This window comes from Camelina sativa, chromosome 15 (genome assembly GCF_030686135.1).
Source record: "Camelina sativa cultivar CO46 ecotype springtype chromosome 15, ASM3068613v1".
Lineage (NCBI taxonomy): Eukaryota > Viridiplantae > Streptophyta > Magnoliopsida > Brassicales > Brassicaceae > Camelina > Camelina sativa.
Window position 1 is genome coordinate 5110041 of NC_141894.1, and position 14043 is coordinate 5124083.

A 14043-nucleotide genomic window follows, 5' to 3' on the forward strand; every position below is an offset into this window, starting at 1 on the left:
ACTTTCACATTTTCCAAATGGCATTTGACTTCTAAAAAAGTCATTTAATTTGCAATTAGCCAAAATATCCACAAACTTGAAAGATACAAAGATTGTGGTCCTTGTGTGGTTCAAAAGACACAAATGGAAACCATACAAAATAAGATTGCAACAACAAAGTTACAACTTGAAACCAAGAAATATTTTCCTATAGAAACATAATCTCTAGTATACATCCCAAATCCTCAGATCAGTATTTAAAAACAAAGAAGAAGCAGGTGCAGCTTAAGTGTAATCAGTTTGCAAGGTCAAGTCTTGTACACCCAAATCATGGTAAACATCATACACATATTGCAGTAATGGCCTTTCATCTATTCCACTCTTCACCTACCACCGATGCCATAACAACAAACCGATTCATTTCCATTCCTTTTGTGATCTCAAGTTTTAACTGATATGAAAGCAAAGAAGAAGTGAGTACCTGGAGTCTGAGTGAACCAACAGTGTGACCAGGCACAACCTCCCAGAAACGTGCCTGTAAAACCTCTATGACATCTTCTCGAGAAGTAATCTGTACAGAAAGATAGTTGAAGAGAAGCCCGGCTTGATCAATTATGGCAAATATGTACACATTCGGGAAACAATATATGGAAAAGAGCAAACCTGTCGCAAGCATTTGCTTAATGCCGAAGAAGGAATGTTTGGGGGTGCCATCTGAAGCAAGATACCACCAGTGGCTTTGAAGAGTGGCATAACAAGCATAAACACTGTAACCGACACCAATCCTAAACATAGGACCTCTGCATTTTCAACCCTGAAAAATTCAAGACACGAGGAGGAAAAGGAAAATGTAAGAGGTTAAGCAACACAGCACGTTTGTTCAGTGAGCTCCTTCAAAGAAAGCGATAATTACCCGAGAGAGAGGAGCCAAGATGCCAGTATCAAACCTGCACTGAAAAGAAAGCAGCAACGAAAACTTCATGTTTGCTGATATAAGTCCCATACAAAAAGAAGTATTTTTTCAAACTAGCTCTCTACTGCTCTGTTTGAGATAAAGAAATGCAGAGAGATTTAACACCTGCGGATGGAATCTGATATGACGTGCAAGCAAACGGAGTGGTAATTCATATCTTCTGCTTTTCTGTAGACTGCAGCATATTATGAATGTAAATTGTGGTTTATAAATGTAAAGACGGGACAGATAATTTCAAGAAGTAACGAATTCTCTTGGCCAGATCATGATAGTTGATCATACTGTCTTCCAATTTCAACTAATACCCGTACTGATTCTATCCTAACCAAACACCCTTACGTCTTTGGCTTTACAGTAAAACTGAGAGGGGGGCCAATTTTACAAATGAAATATACCAAAGCCGCCAAAAATTTGTACATATCATATAATGCAGAGTATGAACATCAAATCTTACACGTCTAACAAGAACTTGCGCATGTATATATAGCAGTGAATACATACCAATATTGACACGAGCATAATTTCGAAAGAACCAAACACCTAGTAGGTTCACCAGCAGATTTGTTACCGCTGATACAATCAAATAATGCCTACATAAAAGAATATTAAAAATTCACACTAATATAAAGGAGCAAGAGGGAAACAGTAGCTGTAAACTTTGTAAGTGCCACTGCCAGATATATATCTAGAAACTCATAAGCATGTCTTTGCAAAAAAGGCGACTTACTTGTGCTCTGATTCATCTTGTATAAATGCATGAAGAGCTTCCACAGCTAAGGAGAACGACATGAACATAAGAAACAGCTGTCTACACATATGTCAAATATTAAACATATCAAAGTGTTAACCAAAAAAAAAGAAGCTACAGAAAATGACACAATGAAGGGAAAACAAAAAGAAAGGTCTTCATAATGTATGGAAGTCCAAAAATTTCTAACAACGACCTGTAAATTACTATATTCTGTATAAGCAACAGTAAAGGAAAGACCACTGAGTTAAGCTCTTAACACACCTATTTTATTACATGGCACAAAAGCCTTTGCAACCTCAAATTAAAGCTGGAAAAGACATCTAAAACAAGTTAAGAACATACTTACAGCATTAGTGAAAGCAGATAAAACTTCAAGTCTTTTGTACCTGGAAAAAAAAGACAAGGATGCGCAATTCAGCATCAAGCCATTACAATCTCCTACCAAAACAACAAAGGATGGACTTTCGAAGGAACAGAACCTTAGTAACCCCCATCTAATACTAATCTAGATCCAACGAAAGAAGATCATTATTTTTTCACAAATTAAGTAGCGAAGTGTTAACTACCATAAAACATACATTCCAATTTCCAACCAATATCTCCAGAAAATGGATTCACCAACTGAGCCAATCAATTCACTTACCCGTATGAGTAAGCATGATCAGGCTTCTTCCTTGAAGTTGCCATTGCAAATAAAGAAAATGTCAAGAGCCCACAACCAAATGTCAAATGGAATGCATCGGAGACCAAACCTGTAAGAGTCCATAAAACAACAAAATCAGCACAGTTAGTAAATACGGAAAATGACAACGGAGCAGGGAACAAAACAAACCAATTCTGACAAGCACCAATTATTGCACTGAGCAAAAACTCATTAAACAAACTACGACAGCAGAAACAGAAGATTGGTTGACACTTGTGAAAAACCTTTATAGTATGACTCAATTGCAACAGAAACCAGATCTTAAAGCTCTCCATAATCAAGGCCTCAACAAACTCTACTATCCCAGAGACTTAGTTCCACAGTTTAGTCTATATCAACTAAATACTTGAGCCTAAATTTTGCAGCTTTAGCTGTTATAATTCAACTTCAACCAGAAATATCAAGAACTCGACCAATTACAACTTATTGCAAAGATTCAATATCCTAAAACAAAAGAGGAAGTGAAACCATATCGTACCTACACGCCCAGTGAAGAGACCAATAGAGAGCTCAGTTGTAGAATACAACACATTAAGCGCAATCAGCAAAAACAGCCTCTTCATCTGCCGATTCCCACTTCTCACTACACCAAAAACCTCCCAAACCATATCCAAAACAGACCCTTTTCCTAATTCTACTTCTTTCCCATCCCCGAAAAACACATCGTTTCCGTCGATGGAGTAAATCTCCGGCGGCATATCGATGCTCGAGACCGTCCTATCGAGAAAAGGCTTAGCCGCCTCGGTGAACGCCGGAGTTCGTGGACCGTGTGATTGCTGAAACGAGCGGGAATAAGCAAGCCTCCGATCATTTGTAGTGTATCCGACATCACTGCTCCGATCATTCGGGAGCTCGTTATCGCATCGAGGATTAAAAGAAACGGATCTCTCCATTTTTTTTTTCTTGGTTTGATCTTGAAAAGTTACAATTTTTCCAGTTGAGTGAGTTCCAACTTTGGCAAAATACTAAAAATCAACAGTCAAACACAAAACCCTGCTTGCTTTTACACAGTAAAGTCAATGGGCTACTGTTCGAAAGCCCATATAGACTTTTTAAAGCCCAAAATCGTCCAAAAAGTTGAGAAGCTTGACCGCACTAAACACGCCTTAATCCTTACGGACGGGTGTGGTGGGTTTATAAATATGTTTCAAACTACCATAGTCATATTAACAGTGATCAGGATCAATTATAGCCGATTTTTAACAGTCAAATTAATTGTAGAGGTGGCCTAAGCCTGACAAAAGCAGACTTCAAACCGTCTGACAATCCCATAAATAAGTCGGCCTACTTAGCTCAGCGGATAAATCAGCTCGGCCCTTGCATATGATATATAACTCAGGGGACATGGTTACTTCATATTGTGCTTTGTAATGAAATGACCGGACAATACAACCTCAGTGTGTATTATTGAGCAGCATACGACAAAAGGAGTCGAATCTAGAGTGAAACGAATACACGTTTTCATTTTATGTCCAACTAATCAGTTTTTTCTTTTTTTTGTTCTCCAAGTCCAACTACCACTACTCCCCAAGTCCCCACTAGATATACAAAAGAAAAAGGTTTGGTAAACATAAACAGTGTCGGTTAATATATAAGAAATGTAAACAAACAAATTCCAGCCCATTAATAAGGGGTTGTTTTAGGTAGATGTCCCCTTAAGGAACATTTTCCAGCCCATTAAATACTTTACAGAGTCTCTCTCTATAAAGAGATTACGGTTACGTTACCAAAATATCGAAATATTAATTAATTAAATTTATGTCAGTTACTACACTTTTTTGAAAGACAAGACAGCTGTTTCCACCAACAACGTGACTGGTCGTGGGGTCCTCCTTCGTTCAAAGATAGATTCAGAAAAAAATCAACGGCTGAGATCTTTCTTCATCATATTATGGGGAGTGGCCTTTCTTCCTTTTTAAACTTCAATTCTCAGGCTCACATTTTTCCCCTTCATTCGCTCCGTTTCTCTTTTGTTTTTTCTTTTTCTCTCTCTCTCAAACAAAACAACACACACGACACACCCCTCCTCCAGGTTTCCTCTCAGAGATCCCTCAAACCAAAGGTACAACATTCCCATAATGTTCATCATCGATTTTAACGTCCTAGGTTTCATCATATCAATCCCGTTCCTTCCTTAGTATATGTTCCTTACGTTTATGGAGCTTTTCTTTATTATTGTAACACTTACATTAGTATATATCCCTTACGTTTATTGTAACACTTTTTCTTTTGAGATCTTAAGATTCCTCTGTTTGTTTGGCATGTTTCAAATAAAGGGCTCATTTGACGTTCAATTATGATGCTAATATTATTGAGAATCAATTTACAGGAAATAGAAAATGGCAGATGGTGAAGACATTCAGCCTCTTGTCTGTGACAATGGAACCGGAATGGTTAAGGTAAATAACTTACCTACAAATTTTTTGTTACGATGTAAATCTGAAATCTTTTTGATACAATGCTGCTGTTTCTTGTTTATAAGAGTCGTCCTTTATTATTTGCCAATTCCTTAGGCTGGATTTGCTGGAGATGATGCACCAAGAGCTGTATTCCCCAGTATTGTTGGTCGTCCTCGCCACACTGGTGTGATGGTTGGTATGGGACAAAAAGATGCTTACGTTGGTGACGAGGCTCAGTCAAAGAGAGGTATTTTGACGTTGAAATATCCTATTGAGCATGGTATTGTTAGCAACTGGGATGACATGGAGAAGATTTGGCATCACACTTTCTACAATGAGCTTCGTGTTGCACCAGAAGAGCACCCTGTTCTTCTTACAGAGGCTCCTCTCAACCCCAAGGCTAATCGTGAGAAAATGACTCAGATTATGTTTGAAACCTTCAACACACCCGCTATGTATGTCGCTATCCAAGCTGTTCTCTCCCTTTACGCTAGTGGTCGTACTACTGGTAAGAAGATCTTCAATCAACACCATTGTTTTAATCACTTGACTATATATATGCATTGAACGTTTTGGGTAATACCCTTTTCTTGATCGTATCATATGTTTACTTGTCTTGTATGTTTCCAGGTATTGTGTTGGACTCTGGAGATGGTGTGAGTCACACTGTTCCAATTTATGAAGGATATGCTCTTCCACACGCCATTCTGCGTCTGGACCTTGCAGGCCGTGACCTCACTGATTACCTCATGAAGATCTTAACCGAGCGTGGTTACTCATTCACTACCTCAGCAGAGCGTGAAATTGTAAGGGACGTGAAAGAGAAACTCGCTTACATAGCTCTTGACTACGAGCAAGAGATGGAGACGGCAAACACAAGCTCATCCGTTGAGAAGAGTTATGAGTTGCCTGATGGACAGGTGATCACAATCGGAGGAGAGAGATTCCGTTGCCCTGAGGTTCTGTTCCAACCATCTTTGGTGGGAATGGAAGCTGCTGGTATTCACGAGACCACTTACAATTCCATCATGAAGTGTGATGTTGATATCAGGAAGGATCTGTATGGAAACATTGTGCTCAGTGGTGGAACCACCATGTTCCCTGGAATTGCTGATAGAATGAGCAAAGAGATCACTGCTTTGGCTCCAAGCAGCATGAAGATTAAGGTGGTTGCACCACCTGAGAGGAAGTACAGTGTCTGGATTGGAGGCTCCATTTTAGCTTCCCTCAGTACCTTCCAACAGGTAATATCTTCATTCTTTATTCTCTATGAGTTTTTGTGCTTTTTTACTTACTTTGTTACCCATTTGAAATTTGTTAATCATACACAATGTTGTTGCTTTACAGATGTGGATATCAAAGGGTGAGTATGATGAGTCAGGGCCATCCATAGTCCACAGGAAATGCTTCTAAGTTTATGCTTAAATCGAAGGGATGAAAGATTGTTTCCGTATTGGTAAAGCCTTTTGTTCATCGATCGACTTGGTTACAGAACATTCTTTTGTTTTCTATGTTTCTTCACCTCATTTCTTTCTTGTTGTCCTTCTCTTTTGGTGATTCTGTAATGGAAAAAATTATTTTTTATTTATTTCTCTTTCTTTTACTCTTAATGTTCCCTCTCAAAGATGAAACCAGAGGTAATGGATTTGGCGTGCTATATAATTTTAATTAAAGGGGTTTCATATTTCATATGTAAAGGCCAGAGGTCTCAGTTCTTTACCAAAAGCTAATTCTAAAAAAAAGGAATCGTAAGCCTAACCACATGATTGGAGTGTGAAAGAATTGTGATTGTGACCTGCCAGCCAAAACAGCACTATTAACTCAATCCCCTTTAATACATCGACATGGCATGTTCAACATTTGTCACGCTTGGCTTCAGTATCACAGACAGAGAGTACAATGGAATTCAGTGCTAGTCATAAAACAATGGAAACAAGTTCTAAACTGAAGATTGAACTTGAACATGACAGCTACTCCGACTACCATGCATCAAACAAACAGACAAAAACATCGAACCTAATTTAGAGAGAGCAATTGTTATGTTTATTTTGTTAAAGAAACATTCGTGTAACCCTCTTACAGTTGATAGGTCTTAAACAGAAGTCGATTATTTAAGTCAGGATTCACTACGTGCATCATAGTTAAGTTAACACTTTTGAAGATACCGAAAGGAAGATAGTTTTAGTAGAGTTTTACTGTCCGAAGGTCACATTTCTACGATCCCAGCAAAACAGCGATGAGAAGAACAATACAGACACAAAACATTTAAACACTAACTTCCCACATCACATAATTTGCCAAAATGTCATAACACAACAAAATGGACATTGAAATTATTGAAACAAAACATAACTTCTTAAACAAAAGAGAACCAGACTAGAGAAAGTTCGACAATTTCTTCAGTGTTCTTTCACCATCATCATCCTCATAACTTATTGTTGTACCAGTACACACCTTTCTTGTCACCTTCTCTGTCCGGTTCTACATAGATACACTCCTTTGCCTCCCTATACATCGCCACATACCACGGTGTTCCGTCGAACTGGTAGTAGTCACCGAGTATTGGCTTTATCGCCTTTGTAGCTTCCATCGCATTATAATGTGGCATTGTCGAGAACAGATGATGAGCCACATGTGTGTCCGTGATGTTGTGGAACACCTTGTTCAAGATTCCATAGTCTCTGTCAACGGTAGCCAAAGCTCCCCTAAGCCAATCCCACTCGGATGAATCGTAGTGAGGCAACGCAGGATGAGTGTGCTGCAAGTAAGTGATCAAGACGAGGAACGCGTTCACTATCAGAAGCGGTACTCCGTAGAGGCAGATCATCGAGGCCATTCCTTGTGCAGCAGCGTAACGGTAAAGCCCAAAACAGACTGCTAGAATACCGGCATCCGAGAGATATATCTGGAGGCGTTCACGGTCGTTGTAGATGGGAGCGTTGGGGAAGAAATGGCAAGCGAACCCGTCGTACGGTCTGCCCGAGACGTTAAAGGCCAAGTACAAGGGCCACCCGAGGACAAACTGGACGGTTAACATCATGATGCGTCCAGGAGGGTTGTTGAGGTATTTGCCATACCACTTGATAGCTGATTTCTGCTTTGGGACAAATACTTCATCTCTTTCGAGAGATCCTGTGTTGGAATGGTGACGGCGATGACTGTACTTCCAGGAGAAGTAAGGGACGAGAAGGAAGGAATGGAAGATAAGACCAACTGTGTCATCAAGCCATTGGTAGTCGCTGAATGCGTGGTGACCGCATTCGTGAGCTATGACCCAGACACCGGTTAGGACGCAGCCTTGACAAGCCCAGTAGAGAGGCCAAGCCAAGTAAGAGAGAGGCTGAGGGAGGAGAGAGAAGTAATTGGTGGCGACGTAGTAGAAGCAGGAGGCAACAATGATGTCAGTGATAAGGTAGGAGAAAGAGCGAGGGATAGAGCGTTTGAAACACTGCGGTGGGATTGCTTTCTTCAATTCTCCCAACGTGAACGGTGGTTTCTCGCAGGGCACACGCTTTATGGCATCGGTTTCTGATTTCTTGGAAGAAGAAGAAGGAACTGGCATTCTTCCACCTGCACCCATGATTCTGCAACAAACCAAGAGCAAAGAAAAATCAAGAAAGGAATTTTCAGTTTATCACTAATTGACAAATTTTGCATGCACTAGAAAACGAGTGGTAATGATGAAATCAACAAACTAGTAATAATTATTGTTATTCAGAGATGAGGTTGTGAAAGGGATTGCCACAAAAGGAGAGAGCGTGGACCAAAAGGAATAAAAAGAGCAGAGAAGCGGCGTAAAGTAAGAAACCAAAGAAAGAAAAACCCATTGACGTTGAGAACACGACTACTACTACTAATAAGATTTCAATACGACAGGTCACAATCTCTTTATTGTGGTTATCATCAGCAGTTTCTTGTAATTAAATTCAATCAAGATCAAAAATTCTTTTATGAATACCAACAAGTAGACCCCCAAAAAAAAAAAAACAATAGAGAAAGTAAATGGATCAATCAAAATCAGAAATCCTCCTGAATAGCACCAAGTTGGCAAACAAGTCCAAAGGAAACAGTTTTTAAGTGATGTATAAACCACCGAAATTTGCCGACATCATATATCAGATATTTAAAACAGAACATAATATGTCTTTACGGTTACGGATCTATAATAATAAAATGTCATGCAACTCATTATTTGCATCTGAATCTACGCATCTGATCCTGAATTACCCTAATTCCAACTTTATTGTATAGTTTATGAGAATCATTCAGTGAAACTTATTTTGTCTGTTTAAAAAGTTATATCATCAATCCATAAGACCCGGTAGGCATAGGTCAAATCCATAAGAGATTTAACACGGCAATACAAAGCAAATTTTACACACAAATAAAAAAAAACTGAATATATTACGGATCTTTTTGAAAAAAAAACAGGACGTGAAACTGATAAGAGAATTTTATGGTGATTCTCACTATTCTACCAACCCAACAAAAATAATAAAAAAAATATCTAAAGAGAATGGGTCAAAGCAGCACTTCATTTTTGACAAATAAAAAATCATAGTATAACAACATATCGTTTTCATGGATGACCCAAGGCACTAGTAATCATTATTATGAATAAGAACTCATTGTAACAACAACATCAGATTTCTCAACTAAAGAAAAAACAGAGCATCGAGACCAGATCTAAGGTTGAATGCAAGACATATAAGCCAGATCTATATCATCAAATCGGTTCTAAAAAAAAAAGAATCGAAAATGAGATAGTGCGGGAGAAAGAAAAAAAAAATAAAAACAAAGAACAGATCAGACGAGACGTAAATGAATCGGAATATGAAATGAGAAAGGACGGACCTGGAGCTGACGTAGGGGGTTGGGAGATTTGACTCAACGATGGTTCGTTAATAACGATGAAGAAGAAGAAACCCCCTACGAGGAAGAAGCTCCTCCGCAGATAAGAACCTCTCTCTCTCTCTCTCTCTCTCTCTCTCTCTCTCTCTCTCTCTCTCTCTCTCTCTCTTTTTTTGTTGTTTAAGGAATTGGTGTATGTGGTGGCTTCTCCTTCTCTCTCTCTCTCTCTTTCAGGTCAGATATGCGAATGGGGAGAGACAAGGGGCTTTAAATGGGAAAGCCCTTTGGGTCGAAGGTAAAGAGAGATGTGATGAATGACACTGACACCTTTCTCTTTCTCTCTCTCTCCATTGTACATACTGGGCCCCCCCCCCTCTCTTTTCTTTCCTCTCCTTTTTTTATTTTATTTCTCCTTATTTAACAAAATATCTCCTTTTTACAGCAAACTTAACCATATTTACAGGGTTAATCAAAATCTAGTGAAAACAAGATACAGTAAAAATTAATTTTTTTTAATATGACGTTCTAAAATGCTTTATAGTAGCTCCACATATAAATTTATACCTATTAAAATTTTATTGAAACTTTAACTAATTTCTGAAATTTATGTCGACTACTAGATTAAAAAAAAAATTTGTTATTTAAGATGTTTATAACAACTATTTCAGATGACAAAAAAAAAAATGATGTTTATAGCAACTAAAATAGAGAATCATAAAAAAATAAAAAAATAAAAAAATAAAAGAATCGTAAGTGATGGGAACCAACCAACACATATAGACATGGCAAATCTTTCACCATTTTAACTTAACCTATTTACACTACTCTAACACCACTTAATTGGATGGACCATTTTCATATTTATGTTTCTCTATTTTAATTTTTTTGTTTCTTTCTTTGCTAGCAGACGATATAAATTTGGTTAAAAAATTCTTCTTTTTTCTTTTTCTTCTTGAGGCTATGAAAATTCGTTAATATTTTAAAGTCGATTATATATATAAAAGAAAATATAATTCTAAAAATATATGATGTCTTAAAAATGAGGAAACGTCCTTGGCGACTTATTAGAAGTTACAAGTCGTAAGCTAATAATAATGGTGGCGGGAAAAGGGCTAAAAGTGGAAAAAGAGAGTTTTTACGTTTGGCTTCTTCTGTCATGTGAATATTTTTACATTAAAAAACAAAAAACATAAAATATCTACAGACATAGCTTTGTGGTGGACTGGTGGTCACGTGGATACCCAAACGTGATGTACTCTTTTTGTAGATTCGTGCGGATTTTTTTTTTCCTTTCTTTTTTAATGCTTTCAGTTGTACTCAATTTTCTATATTAACTAAATTAGGCCTATATAATAATCAAATTAGGTGGCGGACGAAAAAAACTAGTAAGCGATGACAAGTTTATGCAATTAAAATAGTAACGTGTATTTGATTAAGTCTCTTGCCTTTTTTTTTTTTTTTTCTAAGCATTACCGCTTATAACGACACTCCTTAATTTCAACATATTTTTTAAGTCTCATCACCAAACATTATTTTGTTTTCTTTCTTCAACTTTACTGTTTCTATCAGTGCCGGATTTTTAAGACCATCTTAAACAAGAAGCACTTAAAAGAATACATGTATTGTCTGTACTTGTTCTGTTGACAAAAGAAAAAAAAACAGCATGTGCCGTGTTATTTCGTTCTATTACTCGACCTACTTTGTACTATAACAAGTGTTAATTTTGTTCTTATTAGTGTTGCTAATTGATGTTCAAAATGGTTTTCATATTAAGCAACTACTAATTACCCAAAAAATCAACATATTCAGAAAACCATATGAAATTTATATAAGACTCTCACATATGACATAACAGAGAAAACAAGAATATGAATAAAAAGGCGTCATACAATCCTAACCAATGTTTCTAAGTCTTGTCAATCACTCTCTCCAAGCCTCCCCCCATCTCAATTCAAACTCGTATCATTTTAACCAACAAAACTAATCTCTAAAAAACACCAAATAGAAAGATAAAAAAAAAAAAACTTACAATGATCATCAAACTAACATTGTATTCTCATCACCAACAAAAACAGAGTAGGTGAAGATGATATCAGATATCACCACCACGAAAGAAGAGACTTGTTTTGCCAGCAAATTCTCTAACGCAAGCAACACCCTAGGCGATCCCTGACCTGCGTAGCTCTGCTTCACCGTGAGCAAAGTGACATCTATCACCAAATGTACAGCTTCCTTTAGAGAATCTCTCACAGATCTTTGTCTTGAAGTTGCTCCCTGGATGTGGTTTCCCTTCTGAACCCATGCCGCCACCGCCACCTCCACCACCAGGTGGTTTCTTAGCTGCTGAATTAAGTCTCCCAATCAACTCTCTTACCATTGCACTCGCTTCGTTTATCTGCTCAAATGATCCTTCAAGCTCAATGTTCTTCAGGTTCGGATCTCTCTCATGATCTTGAATTGATAACTTTGCCCCCGTCTGACGACATATCTGCTTTGAACTGACTCCACCTTTTCCAATGATTGCACCGGCTAAAGAGGCATCAACACTGATTTTGGCTGTTGCTGAGGCACCAAAGCTAGAGACATGGCCAGGCCCAGAATCTCCTCTCCCTGAGAATCGCCCTCCACCACCCATGTTTCTGGGAGCTTGAGACATGGGTGGTCCCATATTTGTCAACTGCGATACAGCATTGTATCCTCCGGGAACATAATGCAAGAAATGGCAATTCTCTCCAAAAGGACAGCCAGAAGTGCTGCAATAGAAGCATAATACATCAGAGATTTAACCAATGTGAATACAATAGCACAAGAACAAACCATTGAGACACAGAAGAAATGGCATATTGATCGAGATATTAACAGCAATGTTCATTGCTATGAAAGATTAAAAATATCATTCCAGCTTTGCTTAACGATGATAGACATGTTCAACAGTCATGCAAGAACCTTACCTGACCATAAATGACTATATTATTATAAACCCAAAATAACTAATACCCTAACACCAAACTTAAGAACATAACACCTTTCTCAACAACAGTCACAGCTCAAACAAAAGACAAGTATTGGTTGATTTTATATCTTATAATCACCAGTTGAGCTACTAAATGTTGCTCAAATTATATAATCCAGATACGCTTATCTGTGTGTAGTAGTAGCCATGACATTTTCATATAGTAACTTGTTTTTAACTTGTTTACGTACCTGTATAACAACTAACCAATTCATTAGCATACGTTATTACTTGCTAATTTCGGGATCAGACTAGCAGGTAGATAACAATTCGAAGATTGATTCATTAAGTAAAAAGGATTATAACCTGAAAAATTTTGTGCATGGCTTCGATTTGCTTCCTAAACCAGTTGATGAATATGGTTCCATCTCTGTTCCAAACATTAAGTGTTTTCCTTTAGTTAAAAACTTATCTGAAGGTTCAATATATAGCTTTAGAATCCAATATAACATTCATCTATATGAAGGCCTCAAATTCAAAAAGATGTATAATTTTTAGAATGTTTTCATGATTAACTAACCCAAACTGGACACAAAAAACACTTGACACAGGACAAGGTTTATTCAAACAAGCAAACCCAAGTCTTTGACATGGATTATATATGAAGAGGGATTAAACTAAAAAGAAAATAAAAATTCAGGAAACAGTGACTTTTAGTAAAAGCTGATACATTGAATACATGATAAGATTCAGATTTACTTCAGATATTTTTTAAAAAGGCCAGAACTTTTCGCAGTAATCTCGCTAATTAACCAGATAAGTGATCAAGCAGAACACGAAATCACCAGAAAAAGCACGAAATTTTTTTGACTCCTAGTAAATCTCATAACTAGGTATTAAAAAACCCTACTTTTTTTATCAAGAACTAAAGATCTCGAATTTGAACTTTTATCAGAGTCAGTAAACCAATAAGTACTAAAAAAAGATTGGGTATAAAACTAAAGAGAGAATTCAAGTAGTTAAAGAGTAAAAGGAAGTAAGAAAAAAGTGAAAAGAACTAACCTTGCTTAGACTTCTTGAATCCGCCGCCATTGGAGTTGAATGAGCCAGTTTCAGGCCGTCCTCTCTTACGAACATCCATGTTTAAAGAACAGATCCGAATCCAAAGCAGAAATCGATAACCCTTGAGTCTAGAAAGAAGAGCGAATCGGAGAAGACAAATCGAAATCGGATTAGGGAAAAAAAAAAGTATGAGAGAGAGAATAAACGAGAAAATTAATAAACCTAACCCTAAGGTAGTTGTCGTCGAGAAAAGAGGAAAAGATGAGATTTTACTTTTTTTTTTTTTTTTTTTCCTTTCTTAATAACTCTTCCCGGTTTTTTTTATTGGAAAACTAAACCGAAGTGGTCCAATGCATAAAATAAAATGCAAAC

At 37.4% G+C, this 14043-nt stretch overlaps 4 protein-coding genes across 7 annotated transcripts; 1 reads left to right on the forward strand and 3 right to left on the reverse strand.

Moving 5' to 3' along the window:
- Positions 1-23: 23 nt before the first annotated feature.
- Positions 24-3383, reverse strand: LOC104745423 (metal tolerance protein C2). 3 transcript variants are annotated; one of them, XR_015582769.1, is made up of 10 exons: positions 2885-3383; positions 2347-2455; positions 2050-2089; positions 1680-1756; positions 1454-1542; positions 1058-1127; positions 893-926; positions 643-793; positions 461-550; positions 24-366 (listed from the first exon to the last, which is right to left on the reverse strand). XR_015582769.1 is itself a non-coding variant. In XM_010466658.3 (10 exons), exons 1-10 carry the CDS (start codon positions 3297-3299, stop codon positions 265-267), a joined length of 1182 nt encoding a protein of 393 aa, XP_010464960.1. In that variant the 5' UTR covers positions 3300-3383; the 3' UTR covers positions 24-264. The 3 variants fall into 3 exon arrangements, 2 of the variants coding, with proteins under 2 accessions (XP_010464960.1, XP_087345615.1); XM_010466658.3 differs by having other exon boundaries at positions 893-931; XM_087489489.1 differs by having other exon boundaries at positions 893-931; positions 1680-1760.
- A 756-nt stretch (positions 3384-4139) lies between these two features.
- LOC104745424 (actin-11) lies at positions 4140-6408 on the forward strand. The gene is made up of 5 exons (XM_010466659.3): positions 4140-4468; positions 4736-4805; positions 4920-5313; positions 5436-6049; positions 6153-6408. The coding sequence occupies exons 2-5, from the start codon at positions 4746-4748 to the stop codon at positions 6216-6218; spliced, it is 1134 nt and encodes a 377-aa protein (XP_010464961.1). The 5' UTR covers positions 4140-4468; positions 4736-4745; the 3' UTR covers positions 6219-6408.
- Positions 6409-7069: 661 nt separating this feature from the next.
- On the reverse strand, positions 7070-10030 carry LOC104745425 (delta(12)-fatty-acid desaturase). Its single transcript, XM_010466660.3, has 2 exons — positions 9660-10030; positions 7070-8389 (listed from the first exon to the last, which is right to left on the reverse strand). Exon 2 carries the CDS (start codon positions 8383-8385, stop codon positions 7231-7233), a length of 1155 nt encoding a protein of 384 aa, XP_010464962.2. The 5' UTR covers positions 8386-8389; positions 9660-10030; the 3' UTR covers positions 7070-7230.
- Positions 10031-11460: 1430 nt separating this feature from the next.
- Positions 11461-13981, reverse strand: LOC104745427 (zinc finger CCCH domain-containing protein 36). Of its 2 annotated transcripts, XM_010466661.3 has the most exons (3): positions 13672-13981; positions 12976-13039; positions 11461-12409 (listed from the first exon to the last, which is right to left on the reverse strand). In XM_010466661.3, the coding sequence occupies exons 1-3, from the start codon at positions 13748-13750 to the stop codon at positions 11815-11817; spliced, it is 738 nt and encodes a 245-aa protein (XP_010464963.1). In that variant the 5' UTR covers positions 13751-13981; the 3' UTR covers positions 11461-11814. The 2 variants fall into 2 exon arrangements, with proteins under 2 accessions (XP_010464963.1, XP_087345818.1); XM_087489692.1 differs by lacking the exon at positions 12976-13039 and having other exon boundaries at positions 13672-13969.
- Between the last annotated feature and the right edge of the window lie 62 nt (positions 13982-14043).